Here is a 17261-nt window from a genome sequence, read left to right on the forward strand (position 1 = left end):
AACATGTAGAAAAGGCTTAAAGTAGAATTCCTTAAACTCAGCACTATTGACACTTTGAGCTGGATAATTTTTGGCTGGAGGTGACCTGTACATTGTAGCATATTACCAGCGTTCCTGGTCTCCACCTACTAGATGCCAGTGGATTCCCCCCACTGCCCTGCCAGTTCTGACACCAAGAAGAATGTTTCCAGATATTGTCTTGGGGTTGGGGAGGAAGGAGAGATCATCCTTGGTTAAGAACCACTGCTAGAGCAAGGTGGGCAAGGTCGGGAGGAGCCTCTGGATGAACTCATCTTTTGGTTCTTCTCCTTGACAGCTGCAGGGTTCGGTGGAGAAGACCGCTGCCAGAAGACTGGGCTGGGACCGGTTATCCCGAACACGAGCTGTCCCTATCCAGACCGCCTGGGCTTAGGGAATGAGACTGGGAGGCTCAGTTTTGTGAAAACTCAACAGCAGGTATAGATAGGCTCGTGCACAGCCTCCCCAGGGAGAGGCACCTACACCCCCTTCTGAGAACATCAGGTTGATCTGATTCTCCGAACCAGTGTCAGCAGGAGAAATGAGACGGAGCAAATGTTCCAGTAGGTTAAGACATACACATTTCGAGGGAACAGACCACGATCTGGCAGTATGAATGTGGGCCTATCTCACTTATTTCATGGACCACACGTGACACGGGGATGCTGTACGGAGACTTTGAACGATTGCTTCCAGTTTCTGTCTGTGTGGCTTCAATGAACTGGCCAATGACAAAACAAACGATCGCGAAAGTCTGGCAGTAACAATTCGTTCACTGGAATCTACACCGTGAGTGTCAACAATGCGCACGGGGCTTAGCCAAGGGGCTGGCATGCAGACATCCATCAAAGGGGACCCTAGCTTTTGTGAAGTTTCAGGGTTAGACGAACACGTCAACAAGTGTTGGGAATGGCTGTCGCTGCTCATTGGAAGAATATAGTCTTGGGAGAGTCTTTGGAAGAATATGGAAGGGAAGTCTTGGGTAGCCGGGAAGAAGGGGTCGCAGGGATTGTAGGGGGAGGTGCCGGAGGCCCAGCCGAAGAGGTGGCTCTTGGAAGGGAGTTTTGAAAGATCCAAAGTCTGTGAGAATCCTGCACACCCCACATGGGTCAGCCTCCTCGCTAACACACACCAGCTGCAGTGTGGACAAGGGCTCTGGCCCTTACTCTGTGCCCTCTGACAAGTTCAGGCTTGGAGAGCAAGAGCTCTCGCGGTCAGCCCTAATCCTGAGCAGCTGCAGACTCTGCATTCACACTCCAGAGCCTTCTCGAAGCAGAAGCCGCCTCCATTAACCTGCAGAGGCTGGGCACACACCCCAGAGGTTCTTGGAAATACTCGAGTCTCAGAACGGCTGGAGAGCCAGGAGGAGAGAGCGGCCGGCTGAAGCTAGAGAACGGGAAACGCTCTGTTGTCTGTTTGGATGTGGTCACAGATCCTGGGAAACCATGGAAAGGTTTGAAGAGGAGGAGAGGCTCATTGATTTGGATATGAGACCCAGAAAGCTCTCTTAGGCTGACGTGGGGAAGAAAGGAGGGGCTCAGTGACCGTCCCAGAGGCAGAGAAACAAGGAAGGGAAGAGATTCTTGGGTGTTGCCGGGGGAAGAGATTGTGGTAGCTGCAGGCCCAGTGACAGGGAAAGAGAAGGAAAAGGTGGGGGGAGGGGAGCTTAAGGAGGAAGAGGTTAAGGAGTTTCCAAGTTAAAAAGGAGTAGCACTTTTCCAAATACGGAGAGAAAAGACGACGCCTGTTCTCTCATTCCCAGTGTTTTCTTCTGCGTGCTGACCTCACCGGGACGGAATGGGGACTCCAAACAGCGGGACACGAGAGCTCTGGGGGAGGTGCTCCCCTCCCCTGGGGTGCGGCCGAGGGGGTGCCACCCACCCCGGGGGACCGCGCAGCACTGTCTGCACGCCCCTCACAATCTGCGTTCCGCCCTCACCGAGGACACTCTCACGTGGTTTCAGTTTCTCTGCGGAAGCTGGACCCGGTCCCCAGCTCGCTCCGACGTACCCAGCGCACGGCGGGTCCCCCACAATTATCTGTGGCATCAGCCCCTGCAAACCGCCTTGGCAGCTGGAGTATCTGAGCACACAGCTGCATCGGCAGCAGGCATCACCCCCCTGCGTGCTGATACTTTCATTCAATACCCCACGTTTAGAAATGAAGCTCGGCGGCAGGCCTCCAGCACCTCGAAGATCGGGGCAGGCCCGGGAGGGCCAATGATCACTTACTACGTATCTGATTATAGATCTATTTCAACACGTGGGACCACCATCTAAATGACACGAGGAAGGAGCCGTTCACACCTGAAATGTGTCAAGAAGCAGGATTCACAGAAATTACAGCAGGGAGAAGGAGGGCCAGTACTATAGACACGAACAACAGCAAACTGCCCGCACGCCCCGGTGGTGGGGGAGGGGCTGCTGCAGGTGCCTTCCCAAAATATTATCATAAAACGTCTCATTCTCATTGCTGACACCTGAGCAAACAGGCACTGTGAAGTCTGTTTTCTCTGTCATAACAACAACGGTTTTAAACAGCAAAACCGAAGAAATGTTCCCTTAACTGAAGTTCAGAACAGTGGTGTCTTCAGAAGGAAATCTGGTTTACTGACGGAGGAGAGGGACAGTGAGTGGGGACGGTGTCTCTGAGGTAAGGGAACTGGCTTTGTTCTCCTTCTCATGAACGCGTCACGGCTTGAATACTGTCTTTCAAAGCGGCCCCTCTCCTAGGGTCTCCACACAGAACATGAACTAATGGAAGATACGAACTCGGGGGTTGTTTGATTAGTAGGTAGTGTCGAATTAAGAAAACTAATTAATCAAGAGGTCTCTTTTCGTGGGGCTTAAATATATTGACCTTCATGCAAAATGTGACTCCAAGGGTAGGAACACCAGAGCCTACTGAGCTGCTTAACGGAATTAAGAAGCAGCCTCCGTGGTTTGATACGATGTCGTGAAACTTCCTGGTGTATCACATTTTGTAAAGTGCTCTGCCACACCTCACCTCAGCTCATCCTACTATGTGCTGGGTACACAGCAGCTGTCCCTAGGGTGTTCCAGGAACTTCCGGAACATTAATTCATTCAGGAACGTTCACGAACGCATGCCTTTCCCATAAGTGATGCGGGACAGCAGACAGAATACGATGAAGGCTTGTCATTGTCTTTGAGCGTTTCTGTCTCCCGCTGACAAGACCATCAGCCCCCGACGTGAGTGCTGCGAAGAGCAGCTCTGGAGAATCAGTGCTACGGAGGGATGCGACGAGCAGCCCACGTGAAGTTAGGGATGGCATCTCAGACAACAGTGCGCGTTCTGCCGCGCAGCTGAGAGATTAAGCATTCTTTTCAAAGGAAATAGTTCTTCACGGGGCAGCACATCCGCATCCCCGGAGGAGGAGCCTTTACAAATAAGAGTTTTGCCCACCCTTTCCCTGAGACTCTGATTCAGCAAGTCTAGGGGAAGTTCTGAGCACCTATATTAAAAAAAAAAAAAAAATTCCTTAGGTGGTTCTAACACAAACACTTGACTAAGAATCATTTCCTTTGAACTGGGAGGCTTCATGAGGTCTAGATGATGCTCTGTGGGTTTAAGTCTAAAATGCCTTTGGTTGACTTTCTTCTTTTTAGCTCTAGGATTTATCTCTTTTAAATGCAAATAACTTGCTAAGGGTAAGGCTTTAGGCTGTTATCAGTCAGTGACTCATTTTGTTCGCTCTGCTTGGATTGAAGGATTCCCCACCTCTTCTGTGAGTTCCTACAGCTCCCCTGTGACTCATTTCCTGATCAGTCCTCTCCTCAAACACACACAGTTCTCCCCTCCCACAGCCTCTTGTTCTGCATTTCAGTCATTGTTTATCCCATCATGTCTACTCAACTTTACAGTCCTGAGGGCAGGGTTCCCAGCTTATCTGCATCCCCAGGACCTTGCTTGGAATCTGATAGAGAGATGGAGAGCCACAAAATGCATGTAGAGTAAATGAGTGACCGAATTAATCAGAGAATTTAAGCCTGGCCTGCATGAGAGATCTGCTAGTGGTTTTCGTTTGTGAGGAAAGAACCTTCTGGGCAGAGGTGAGTCGAGGGGGAGTCAGGGTAGTGGATGATTCCAAAAGGAAACTGGGGAGCACAGGAAACAACATCTTTGTCACTCTGCCTGCAACGTGGGTTTTGAAATAACCATTTTATTTTCATATTGATGATAGCGTATGTTTTTGTTACACAGGGAGACTCTTATAAAAGGCACAGAAGAAAATGGATCGTTTACAGTTGTTTTTCGTAACTCATTCAATAAAAAACTAAGGTACTGGCCTGAAATTTGAATTTAGAGCTCTGCCTTTATGACCGTTATTTTCCTTCAGAAATGATTTTTTTTGGTCAAGACTCTGCATTTATAAATATTTTGTAACAATTAAAAAAAATCTTTCCTATGGAGGTTATCTTCATGATTAAATGAAGTAAGTTTCTATTATGAATTCATAGCTTGCTTGTCTGTTCTAGAGATATTTATTATAGAGATGAAAATACTAGGAGGCTTACAGATTTTTTTCTCTTCATAAAAATAGCCAGTTTGAGCATTTCAGGGGGAAAAATGCAGGAAGCTCACATTGAGTCCTTGTGGCCTTAAACGGCTATAGCTCCATTATCTTTGAGCCAAAGGAATATTTTAGGGGCAATTTTCAGTGTTTCGTAGAACTACATGAGGAATGACTGTCTTCTTACAGCAGTGCCATCAGGAACTTTTCAAATCCAAACATACTACTAAAATTAGAATTATTATCCTGGAGGTATATTTCAAGGTATTTTCATGGACAGTTCAAAAGGGACTAAGGCATGGGTCTAAGTTGCATAATGAAAAAGAGCCATTAAGGGTTTTTGGGTGACTGTTCCAGATCTGTCAGTCAGTGTGTGTGTAGGTTTCTAGGAAGGTAGCAGAATCAAGTTACAGGTAGCAGAATCAAGTTACAGAACTGCTCCTAGGCCTGACCTTACTATTAGTGCAATGATCTCCCTGGCGTTCATCTGGTTTAGAAGACTGTACACTCACTGTTGTGCCGCCCCAAATTCGTATCTTGCAAGCTAATCCCCGATGTGATGGTCCTGGGGCCTCTGGGAGAGGTTCAGTCACGAAAGGGTTTTGTGAAAAACCCAAAGGCTTCCTGAGAACTCCCTCACCCCTTCTGCCGTGTGAAGTTATAGCAAAAGACAGCAGCCACGAACCAGAAGTGAGTCCTCATCAGACACCAAATCTGCAGTGAACCTGGGCTTCCTAGCTTCTGAGACTGAAAAATCACTTTTTTAAAAAGTCATCCAGGCTATGGCATTCTGTTACAGCAGTGCAGATGGACTAGGGCACAACACCTCTTAACCTTGGACCACTTAATGTCATCCTAACCCTCCAGAGACACTGTAATGCTGACAGTCCTCATTACAGTTCCGTCTGCTGTATGCAAACTGGTCCTCAAACCCAGACACCCTACAGGATACCCTCGAGCAGCTCTGGGATACAGGTGGGCCTTTCCCACTTTGACATGAAGAAACGGCAGCTTGGGTGGTTTAAATGTGCGTCCTAGTCTCACTGATAGTACACAGATGTGAACTTGAGTGTTTCTCATTCACAGCTCCTCTGTCCTGTACAGAAAACTTCAAACAATCAAAGGGATGGCTTTGGAGTGGCTTCAAAACCTGGAAAGCTCTAGAGACTTGGGAAGAATCCTGAGAGTGTTAGAATGTCAGGACCCCAAAGACCTCTTTCTTGTAGGAGGAAGCCCCGAGGCTTTCCAAGCTGCAAACTTTCCTCACGAGAAATGGAGGACCCAAACCATGTCACAGTCATGTAGTCCGACATGAGAACTGTTAAGTTCGGGCTGTTACTGAGGCAACCCTATGCTCCTTGAGGCTGAAAAGACAGACTTCACAATGAGAATGCCGGCTTCCAGTCCACAGCCCCCTGACCTCTGACCCCAACAATGGCCCCCACCATTCCATCCTCACGTCCGCTCCTCCAATGCCCATGCAGTCCTGGACCAAAACAGCTCAGGCCCATTGGTATGACTGTAGCTTCCTCAGGCCTTAAGTCTGGAAACACCTAGGCAATGGGCTGTTAGTACATCTTGTCTTTATGCATCTCTGGGGATTGCTTTTTACTGTTTTTACTCCAAACTGAGATGCATCATGGGAACTCAGTGAATATGTGTTGGCTCAGCTCCATTAAACCTCTTGAGACCGACCTACTTACAACATACCTTTGATAGACCTTCAGGAATAAGCCACTCCCTACCCTCCAGGAGAGACAGTGACATGTGTGCAAAGCTTTTTATCAATTAAAAACAAAGACTGGAAAGAAAGACATCAAAATATTCATAGAGGTTATATTTGGGTGGTGGGAACTATTGTTTTTCTTCATTACTATACTATATAGTTCCCAAAGTATCTGGGATGTGTGTTCATTACTTTTTCCTTGAAAATTTCAACCACAATGTTGATAAAGACTGACAATCTGAGTGCCTAATGGAGGGAAATGAGCTAAGGACAGGTAGTATCTTTGACATTGAATATGCTTTGACTGCGGAGGGCTTGGGTTTTTGAGGAGAGGTATAGACACCGATACGAATAAATAAATAAAATAGCAGGGATGAGAGGCAGAAAATCCCGAGAGAGCTGTGTCATCAGGGAATAATGCTGTTTGTCTGGAATGAAGAAGGCGTACAGAGAAGAGAGAACTGGCTAGAACGTGAGCTTGGGATCAGGATGCAGAAGGCTCTCAGGACCAGAGTGAGGTGTTTGGACATGAGGTTTACAGGAAATTGAAAGTCATTCGCATGTTTTCAGCTGGAAAATGATGTGATCACAGCTTTCCTTTAGCAGGCACTTGTGTCCTGGACAGGCGGAAGGGAAGGGAGACAGGGTAGAGAGACCCATCAGGAAGCCATCAGCAGGACCCAGCCCAGCAGGAATGATTACTTGATTACTTATTCATGTGTTTCTCTCTTCCAGAGGTGGCTCCATGCCTTTTTAATCTCTCTTTTTGATTTTTTTTTTTTTTTTTTTTTGCCTGCCTGACTCCAATTTTCAATTGCAAAATAAGGAAAGAGTCACTTTGAATCTGTAGCTCAATATTTTCACAGGAGTCAGAAGCAATGTTGAATGGAGGTCAGCCTTAATGGGTCACCTTCCCACTGATAAAGGGGACATTAAGGGCAGGTGTTTTCAAGACTGGATGAGTCCTGTCTATATGATTAATTTCTAGTTCCTTTGTTCAGCTGGGAGAGGAGACTGGCACTGCCCTGAAGTTCCAAGGACTTTCAACTTCCCTGGGTAGCTGAACCCTACCGAGAGGGAGCAGGTCGACCAGCTCTCCTTGGAACCAGAGCTGGGTGAGGTTGAGTTCCCAAGGACTGTGACCAAGATGACTGATTGAAAAGCACAAGCATAAGTCACTGTGGGCTCAGACCCTTCGCGGAGCTCTCTGTTGGTGCTTCTGGAGAGGGAAACGCTTCTGTCTGTGTTCCTGCTTCTATTCACAGATACAGAGACATCAACAAACATTTCTGGTCTCTTTCATCACAAACACCTTCCCTTCATCACGTCTATCCTGTTATGCTTCCTCCACCACATCCCTTTTCTCCGTGTCTCCCTTGGACCGCCTGCGATGGATGCCAACCACTGGGAAGGGTCTCGGCTCCCCTCCATCTCCTGGCCCATCTGCGGTGCACAGTCTGCTGACCTCACCGGCTGTCTTCCCTGTTGGTGACTATTTGGGTCCAGATCTACAATCTTCCATGCACTGCAAGGGGCATGTAAGGCACCCCAGCCTCTTCTCTGGACCCCAGACTCCTCGAAAGAATCCCTGGGCGTGAATTTGCATCTCAGGAGTGGTACGCTTCCCTCAGGTTGGGCCCCTGACGGTTCCCTCGTTTTACAGAAGGGTCCTGAGCTTTGGCATTTCCTAGTACACCATGAATGAAGCTGCTATTCTGCTGACTTTTTGGCTTCTTGTTTCTCTCTTCTGCTGGCTAGAATGAAGAAAGTGTGGAAAGTGGTTAATAACCATCATCTCTAAGGCTTTGAGTGAACCACTCGGGATATTCTGATGCGTTGCCTTTTGGACCTTTACTTAGGCAACCCCCTCTTCCTGGGGTGTTTCCCTCTCCTCAGTCCAGTGGAGGGGAACAGACTATGGGACCCCAGGATATGTCACTTTGGCATAAAGAGTCTTTTGAGCTGAAAACAATTGAAAAGAAGAGACACGGGGCAAGCTCTCTGCCCCCCCCCATCTGCCTAGAAGCAGGATATAAATTTATAAAGGGTCCACACTCCCCTCTCCACCAGGAAGGGCGGAAGTTAATCAGAGAAAATGCTAGACCCTTACCAGCCTGGAGGCACCAGAGGAACCGACAGAACACAGCTGACTCATGGGCCCTTGGCTCCCGTTAGCCACCCCCCACGCCACATGTACCGTCCCAGAGTGTGCTGCCGGCAAACTCCAAGTCCCTTTCCTTTGTCTTGTCCCTTCCCCGAAGATGTACTGTTCTTTGGTTAAGACGGACTGTGAACTCCAGTTCTAACCGCCCTCCTGGGGTGACTCACCGGGGGGTGCTCTCCTGTGCGCGGGAGATCTTCGTGTTCATACACTCGTGTTTCTCTGTCCTTCTGTCTTGTCGGTCTCGTCTGCAGGGCCCCAGACGGAGGGCCTGGGAGCACAGGGGGGAAAACAGCCTTCCTTCTCCTACACCAGCCGTCGCGGCCTGTATGAAGGTCAGTGCCGCCCTCCCGGTGGGCCCCCGGAGGTCCCACACACATTCCGTCCCTGTGATGCCCAGTGGTTTATAATCATGTCCTTTATCCCACGCAGAGCCATCATTTTCTTCTTACGATCCACCATAAGTTCTCAGAAATATTTGTTGAAGTGACAAGCGAACACTAGGTAGAGGTATTTTTTACTGAGTGAAAAATAGTCTTGGCTTTATAAGACTTTATAAGACTTTATAAGACTACCACGTATTGGCTTTATAAGAAAGAAAGAGTGCTCGTTTGAGGCATATCTTAAGTATGCAAGCCTTTTCTAATACAGTTGAATGGTTTCTCCTTCATTTTTCTCTTTTTCTCGAGCTACCAAGTATTAGCGCATCAAACAGCATGGTTATAGAGAGAAAGTTATGGGTCTATAAAGAGACACGGTCACCGAGAGTCACTACAGCTTCCCGGGTCTCAAGGACGGAAGTTGACTTGTAGGACGGCTGTGAATTTACACCCAAATAAACAGGATGCCAGACTGCCCAAGTGCCATTAAACCCGCTCCCCCTCGAAGCTGGAGATGTGTTTACTCAGTACGCGGGGAGTCGTCTGCTCATGTGGTTAGTACATGGGGCTTAGGAGAAAAAGTAATTACAGGCGTAAAGTATTATTTCAAATACTGGGTTGGAACGGCTGAGTCAACGTGGACCAAAACACTCCCAAAGTCAGGTAGCACCCGCAGACAATACATGTGGGGCTCTGAGCTGCATCGATGGACCCACAGGACCACGTGGGGAGGGGGAGTGGGGATTCCCCGAGATTTTACGGATGGTGTTAGATGTATGCCTTTTTCCCTGGAGGGCCCACAGTTTCCCCATCTTGTGGAGAGCCCTGTGACCACAGGCCAACTCATAACCTCTCTCTGTTCACTGCCTCGTTTGTAAAATGAGGGTTGCCCAAGGCACTGGATCTCGAAGATTCTGCAACTCTATTCCATATTCTTCCTGAAACCAGTCTTCCTGCTGTGCATGGGTCGGTAGCAGCAGCTGGTCACTTCCTGAATTAAACACCCTATGCGTTTTATCACCACGGTAACCCGAGGGGTTGGGTGCTCTCCTCCTCCTCCTCCTCCTCATCTGTGCCCAACTGTCAGTCCCAGGGGGGCAGGAACTCAGTCCAGACGTGCTACAGTGCTAGGCACATTGTGAGTGACGCACTGAAGCCCAGACATGACCAGCACTAATGCCCGGAATTCGGCAGGGCCGGACCGTGTTATCCTGGGGCTGCATTCACCTCCCTTTTTTGTCTCGTCCTCTTTCCTTAATTTTTTTTTTTAAATTTACCTACCTGCTCCTCTTCTGCTCCCTACCCCTACCCTCACCCTAACCCTTGACCCGCAGTTTGCTGGCGAACCTCACCACACCTTTGAGAAAGTACCCTCTGCTCCAAGATGATATAGAACTTGGCTCTTGGTCTCTCATGAATTCTATTATGGTTTCACTATGTGCTCAGGTTTTAGGAAAGCGATCTGATTAAAATAATGAATTCACTACAAAAGAGTCTACGGAATTAGTGGGATTCTAGGACATTTGGAACACTTAGAGGAGAACATTTGTCCACCCGTGCCTGCAAAATGGCACCACAATGAGACTCTGTCCATAAGATGTTGAGTTTCACCCCACAGGCGCTGAAGCGGCTGGTAGGCTTCCCAGCCTGGCAGCCCACTGCAGGGACATCTGCCTGCGGCTTTCAGAGCCCGCACCCATCCCCCCTGCTCTGCTCCCCTCCTGTTTGTTTTCTTTATCTGGGAGACAGAGCGAGCTCTCTTGCACAGGGTTTATGGCTCCCAAAGCTCCAGTAGGATCTATCTGTAAGGATGAAACTGATGGAGACAGTGACCGTGTGATCACCCTCCTGACCTCGACTGTCCCTGGTGTGGCCAGGGCCCCAGGCTGTGTTCACAATGTCCCACGATTTTTATCTGACTGTGCAAGTGAAGACTTTCTACACATTTTACAAAGAAAGTGAATGGGGTTCTTCACTCTCCAGCTTTGTCCGAGAATTCCACTCCGGGGAATAAGCATGAATTACCCACACCGTTTGTTTGTTTTTATTCAACCAGCTGGAAGGTTTTAGTTGAATAAAAGTAGAATCTGCAAAAGTTGAAACTGAGAATCCCATCTTACTCAATTCCTGCGTTTTATTCCTCCTTTTTCTTCTCCTCCTCCTCTTCTTTCCCTTCTCCTTTTTCTTCTTGAAATAGTTATTTATAATATAATTACATTATTTATAATAAGAAACCACGATTCATGCAGTTTCAATCTCAATGGAAATATTAACTACACCACTTGAAATGAATTCAAACCATAGAGATACATAGTTAAGCAACTGGTCTGATAAAATTGCTTTTTAATTGTTTATAAGAGGTACTAGCAAATTTCAAGTTTTGGAATGACTTGCAATTTGTTAATAAAAAAGAAAGTTTTTGAATAGCTTTAAAATGACTTAGTGTTTTTATGAATTAAAAAAATAACATACCTTACGTTAAACACAAGTGCACACACACACAAATAAAAGTTTTTGTTTGTTACGATGTGCAGTAAAATGTTTCTACCTTGGATGGAGGGAAAGGACGATGGTTAGAGGTGTCTATACAGGTGCATGGCCCTCACTGACACCTGGGCTGTTTGAAGAGGACTGAGGAGTGCACCTGTCACCTGTTTTATTAATACTAATACCAATGATAATAAGAACAGCAGATACATAAGTAATTATTAAGTTCAAGGGAGTTTACAAAATTCTCTAATTTAATGCCTATAACTACTTAATGTTGGGCAAAACTGCAGTGAGCTGTAGAGCTGAAATTCACACCCATGGTTGATGACTTCTCTGAAAACCATCCACTGGGAGCCTTGTATTGGATAACTTTCCAATAATCTACTTAATGGTCTTCAAAAGCAGATTCCCGACAACCCATCCATCCATTCCCCCACAAACTGGATTTGAGGTGGGAGAGCCTCATTTATTTACACAATCCCATCTTGCTAACAAGCATCTGAAAACAACGATGCCCTCTGAAGTCTACCTATTCTCCTCCGTAGAGTAAAAATTAGGGAAAGAAGACTGAGCAGAAAGCAAAAAATGAAATTAGGAAGTTCTGTTGAATCATACTTTATCAGGACAGAGTCAACTCAACAAATTCACTAGCTAGCCATGTAGAAGGCACGTGCAGAATACACACAGAAATACAATTGTCCTACCCTTGAATAGTTCAATACCATTGTGGAAATTAAGACAACAGGCTTAAAATGGAGTCACTCATGCCAAGGCCACATTACCAAACGGAGACTTAATTATAGTGTTGGTTTTCCCCAGAACAGAATCTTAAAGCAGTCAGTCAGAAATCTCCAGATCAACACGAGTTATACAATCTGCCTGATGGACTCCCACTGTCTTCCAAGGAAACGTAACTTTGCAGTAATGAATTCAGCTTTTTGCCCAGTATAACCTCCTTGTTCGTGCTCTCTTCTGCCTATAAACGTCTTTCTATTTGCACAGTTCCTTGGAGCCACGTCCTGTCTGCTAGATTGGATCTTGCCTGATGAGTGAATCATTAAATAAAGCCAAAAAAATCTGTAAAATTTACTCAGTTGAATTATTTTTAACACTATTAATCCGGAAGAGACAGATATACACACAATTAGTGATGGTAAAGGTAGTATCATTGGTGCCGTGATTATTGACCCCTAAGTGTGGGTTATCATCTAAAAACCACATGCCAACTCCAATTACTACCCTCCTTTTATAGATGTAAGAGCAAGGGGTAAGAGACTTGTTTAATATCAGACCATTAGTAAGTAAGGAAACCTTATTCAATACAAAGGGAGCTTTGCAGCAAAACTGGCCCCAAGAGACTGCACTGCATTGCTCTAAGAGAGGTGGGGACAGGCGCTGTAGAAAAAGGTGGATCGAATTCCAAGCATAGCAAACAAGATTGGAATACATGAACCAGCCCTAACCAAAAATAAGTGGCCCTGATGTTAAACCATTCACCTCCCACACTTAGCTGGAATGAAAAATTAGCCCAGATGTGTACTGGACTTGGAATTCACACACATTCTGAGCCAAGACCATGCAGATCTGATTCCCGGGCATGGGGCTCTGATGGTCCTGGGCACCTGTTACTTCCAGCCCTAGAGAATATCCCTGTACACCTGGAGAGTCACTGAGGTATGAGGAAGAGAGATGTTTAATGGGAAGCAGAAACGTAAAAAGGGAGAGACAGAAGGGAGGTGGTCATATCCTACCAAGATGGCTACTTGCCATCTTCCCAGAGCACGCTGACTCCTCAGAAGATATTCTCAGGCTCAAACGTCCCTAGAACCCAACATGCCTGAAGGTAGGGTTTGCAGAACAGCTGCCTCCAACCCTTAGAAGTTTTACGGGACTGCGTAACACTGTAAAAATAATAATTTAGCTAACACTTAAGGGGGGTCTGCCATTTTTAATCCCCCGTCTCCACATTAGTTCATGTTGGCCAACTGTAGGCTTTGAGCCTGGTCTCGGTGGAGTCTGACTTTATAAACGCTGCTTTGAAGTCTCTGCAAGTACGACTTAAACACAAATGACATGTCTTCTCAATACATGGCTCAAGCCACAGCGATCTTCTATCCCCGTTGAGCAAGAATCAAACGGACGTTTTATCCGCAGCCACACAGATCTACAGTCTGTACACACCTGGAGGGGAAGCTCCTCCCACCTGCTGGGATTCAGCCACCAAAGGGCTTCATCTCCCGGGGATCACACTTAGTGCCAGAAGCCTTTAGGAGCAGAAAAGGGAGCCTGGAGCTCTTCCCAATGAATGCAGACCAAGGGGTCAGCAGGGCAGTACACAGAGGAGTGATCACTGTCGTCATCCCCCAAACCCACAGTGGGGTCCTGGTGCGGGTGAACGCGTAAGGGAGTGGGGGGACGCCAGTCTCCGGGCCCCTCCAGAGGCTGCCCCATCTGCCACTTGCCACCGGCTAGTGAGGGAGTGACGAGCCTGAACCAAAACCCCAAAACCCTCCAACTGGAGAAGTTGCTCTTCCCTAAATCCATACCTGTACTCTCTGTTCTACAAAAACAAAAAGACATTATTTTGCCTTAGGGTGTCCCTGTATGTGAGTTAGGGGTATTTCTAACTGACTATGGACCGTTCAATTTAGTCATGACCAAAGTTTTACAAAACGTATCTCCATCATCCGGGATAGTGCTCGGTATTTTAAGGGAAAAAAAGTCCTTCCCTAAGCCTACTCACCCACACTCCAACATGCCAGGCCTGCTCGTCCACAAATAGCAGAGAATGGATGCACCAGTGGACACGTGGACAGAAAGAAAGGTAGAAACCAAAGGTTCACACTTTGGTTGGGATGCTGAGCAGCACGGTTGTTTGCAAAAATGTAAATCTTCCTTGATGGATTATTTTCAAATCAAAACTGGAACCAGACACACCTCGCGCCCTTTTCCCATTTATTCTGATGTAGAATTCACTTAGTGTTTAATAACTCACGATAACGCAAAAATAAAAAACAAAACAAAAAACCACCCACATCAGATACAAACAGCAAGGTTTTTTCCCCCCATTCTCAATTTAACACAAAAAGGAAGCAAGACCACAAATTGACTCCATTCTTAGAGCCGTGTTCTATTTTGGTATCCAGCCATTGAAAAGGAACAGAGTCAAGCTGAATGGGAATAAATGGTGTTTGTGGGAAAACAAAAGGCATGCTACGAACACGAAGGGGTCGCGGGGTAGTCTAAGAGAGCAAACAGGTAAAACCATCCTGGAGTCTCTCTGAGCTTAACCCATAGAGCCCAGCACTTCTGTGTCATTACTCATCGTTCCCACTCGCCATGGCTTTGTCACTGATTGTCATCCCTACCAGATTACAAACTTCAGGGGTTCAAGAAACCCATCTGTCCTGCCCACCTCTGTGGCCATGACACCTAGCAGAACATCTGACAGTGAGTCCGAACCTTCCAGTGTCCTATGAATGACCACGTGAGTAAAGCAGACACATGGCGGTGTGTGACCCAAGAACCAGAATTAACAACGATAGAGATTTTGACTCAGTAAGAGGCTGAGTGATTTCCACTGGTCAGAACCACGTAGAGTTGGGAATGGCGGCTCATGTGTGGAAGGAGAGGTGAGGACACAGAGAAGCCTGACTGTAGCAAACAGTGTGCAACTCCGGGGTCCGGGCTCAGGCTTTACCATCCTCAAGAGGCTTGCTAACTCTGAAGCTCTATGATCATGACATAGACCTTTCCCCAGTTGGATCAGAATTTTAAACTAAAATCATTCACACTCTTCTCTGTGGCTGGAATGACACAGACAACTTTTTGAACGGAAGGTGGTCAACTTTCCAAATCCTTTTTTTGGGCTGTACATTTATCCCACATCAGCTGGATCAAAGGTAATACTGCTTTCGTCTCAACTATTTTACTTTTTCTAATTACCAGGCTTCCGTTCAATAGGTGTGGACCCAAGGGTTGACTTAATCAATCCCAAATGGTGTTCCTTACCGAAGAGAGCTTTACTGTGTTGGCCATGAAGTAGGCACACAGCATACCACCGAGAATTAACAAAAGTTCACCTCATACCACTGCATTTAATCACAGAAAATATCTCTATACTTCATGAAACCAGTGTCTGCTTTTAATCACAGAGTGGTTTTGGCTACTTACCACAAAGGAATAATAAATCTTGAATCCAGGTTTAGCCACGAAGTAGTCATCGGACTTGAATGTTATTTTTATTTGGTTTGTTCTTGATGTTATCCTTGGAGGAACTTCCTTGTGTCCACACCACCGTCCTCTAATTATGGTACTGGTTTCAGATACATCTTCGACTTCCACAAAATCATACCTGGTTTCAATTTGACATAAATAAACGTATTTTGGTTAGAGTAGACTACGAAATTCATACTTCCACTCGGAAATGAAAATTACTTATGTGCCTTCTCATGACCTATGAGCTAAAATGAAAATTAAAGCCCATTGAGATTTTGAAGGGAAACCTAGTTTTTTGGATGAAGTTTTCCAAATTCAAACTTCAGTAATCCAAAAGAACCCTCATGGACGTTTAGCCATGAGTATGCCCAAATCATCAGTAATGAAAATGGGCCACTGTTTAAGCACGGGGCTCATAGTGCTTCCTAGGAAAACTAGTAACTATAATCTATTGTCATCTATTGTCCTATTTTTTAGATATAGCTCTAATTCTATGTCCAAATATTTACTATATAAAGTTTTCAAACAAATTCCCACTTTGAATTAATTCACCACATTCAGGGCTTCCTTAAGAAATGACCTGTATCTAGAAGAGTCAAGATGGCGGAGAAGTTGCAAGCTGAGACTGATTCAGCTAGCCGGAGATCAGCTAGATAGCTTATCTAAAGATTGCAAACACCTGAAAATCCATCGGCAGATCGAAGAGAAGAAGAACAGCAATTCTGGAAACAGAAAAACAACCACTTTCTGAAAGGTAGGACCGGAGGAGAAGTGAATCCAAAGCGACGGGAAGATAGACCCCGGGGGGAGGGGCCGGCTCCCGGCAAGCGGCGGAGCAACCGCGCACAAAATCAGGACTTTTAAAAGTCTGTTCTGCTGGGGGACATCGCTCCAGAGGCTAAACCGGGGCGAAGCCCACGCGGGGTCAGCGTGGCCTCAGGTCCCGCAGGGTCACAGAAGGATCAGGGGTGTCTGAGTGTCGCAGAGCTTGCGGCTATTGGAACGGGAAAGCCGGCTACAGAGACAGAGCCGACAGTAAGCTCACAGCTCGGTGTTACCTTGAACCGGTCGCAGGCTCGGTGAGCTCGGAGCGCGGCCGGAGGTCAGGCAGACGGGAGTAACTGGGCGCTGTTCTCTGAGGGCGCACTGAGGAGTGGGGCCCTGGGCTCTCGGCTCCTCCGGGCCGGAGACCAGGAGGCCGCCATTTGTATTCCCGTCCTCCGGAACTCTACGGAAAGCGCTCAGGGAACAAAAGCTCCTGAAAGCAAACCCGAGCAGATTACTCACCCCAGCCCCGGGTAAGGGCGGTGTAATTCCGCCTGGGGCAAAGACACTTGAGAATCACTACAACAGGCCCCTCCCCCAGAAGATCAACAAGAAATCCAGGCGAGACCAAGTTCACCTACCAAGGAGTGCGGTTTCAATACCAAGGAGAGCAGCAGAATTCCAGAGGAGGAGAAAGCCAAGCACGGAACTCATGGCTTTTTTCCTGTGATTTTTTTTAGTCTTGCAGTTAACTTAATTTTTTCTTTTTCATTTTTTTTTTTTTTTTTTTTTTATTCTCGCCTTCGGGTAAAATTTTTTTTTAAACTGTTACCTTTTTCTTTTTTAACGATTTTTTACTAGTTTATCTTATATATATATTTTTTCTTTTTTACATTTTTCTTAGGTGTTTTCTTTTTAAAAAATTTTTTTCTTCTCTTTTTTTTTTCTTTTTTCTTTTTTTTTTCTTTCT

General features: G+C 46.5%; 1 protein-coding gene across 2 annotated transcripts in view; it reads right to left on the reverse strand.

Moving 5' to 3' along the window:
• Positions 1 to 17261, reverse strand: part of PDGFD (platelet derived growth factor D) — a 227235-nt gene that overhangs the window by 50098 nt on the left and 159876 nt on the right. For both annotated transcript variants that reach the window (XM_059179436.1, XM_059179427.1), the window contains exon 3: positions 15482 to 15662. In XM_059179436.1, the coding sequence (XP_059035419.1) occupies positions 15482 to 15662 (181 nt within the window). The remainder of the gene's footprint in view (positions 1 to 15481; positions 15663 to 17261) is intronic.

Source organism: Mustela lutreola, chromosome 1 (genome assembly GCF_030435805.1).
Source record: "Mustela lutreola isolate mMusLut2 chromosome 1, mMusLut2.pri, whole genome shotgun sequence".
NCBI classification, from domain to species: domain Eukaryota; kingdom Metazoa; phylum Chordata; class Mammalia; order Carnivora; family Mustelidae; genus Mustela; species Mustela lutreola.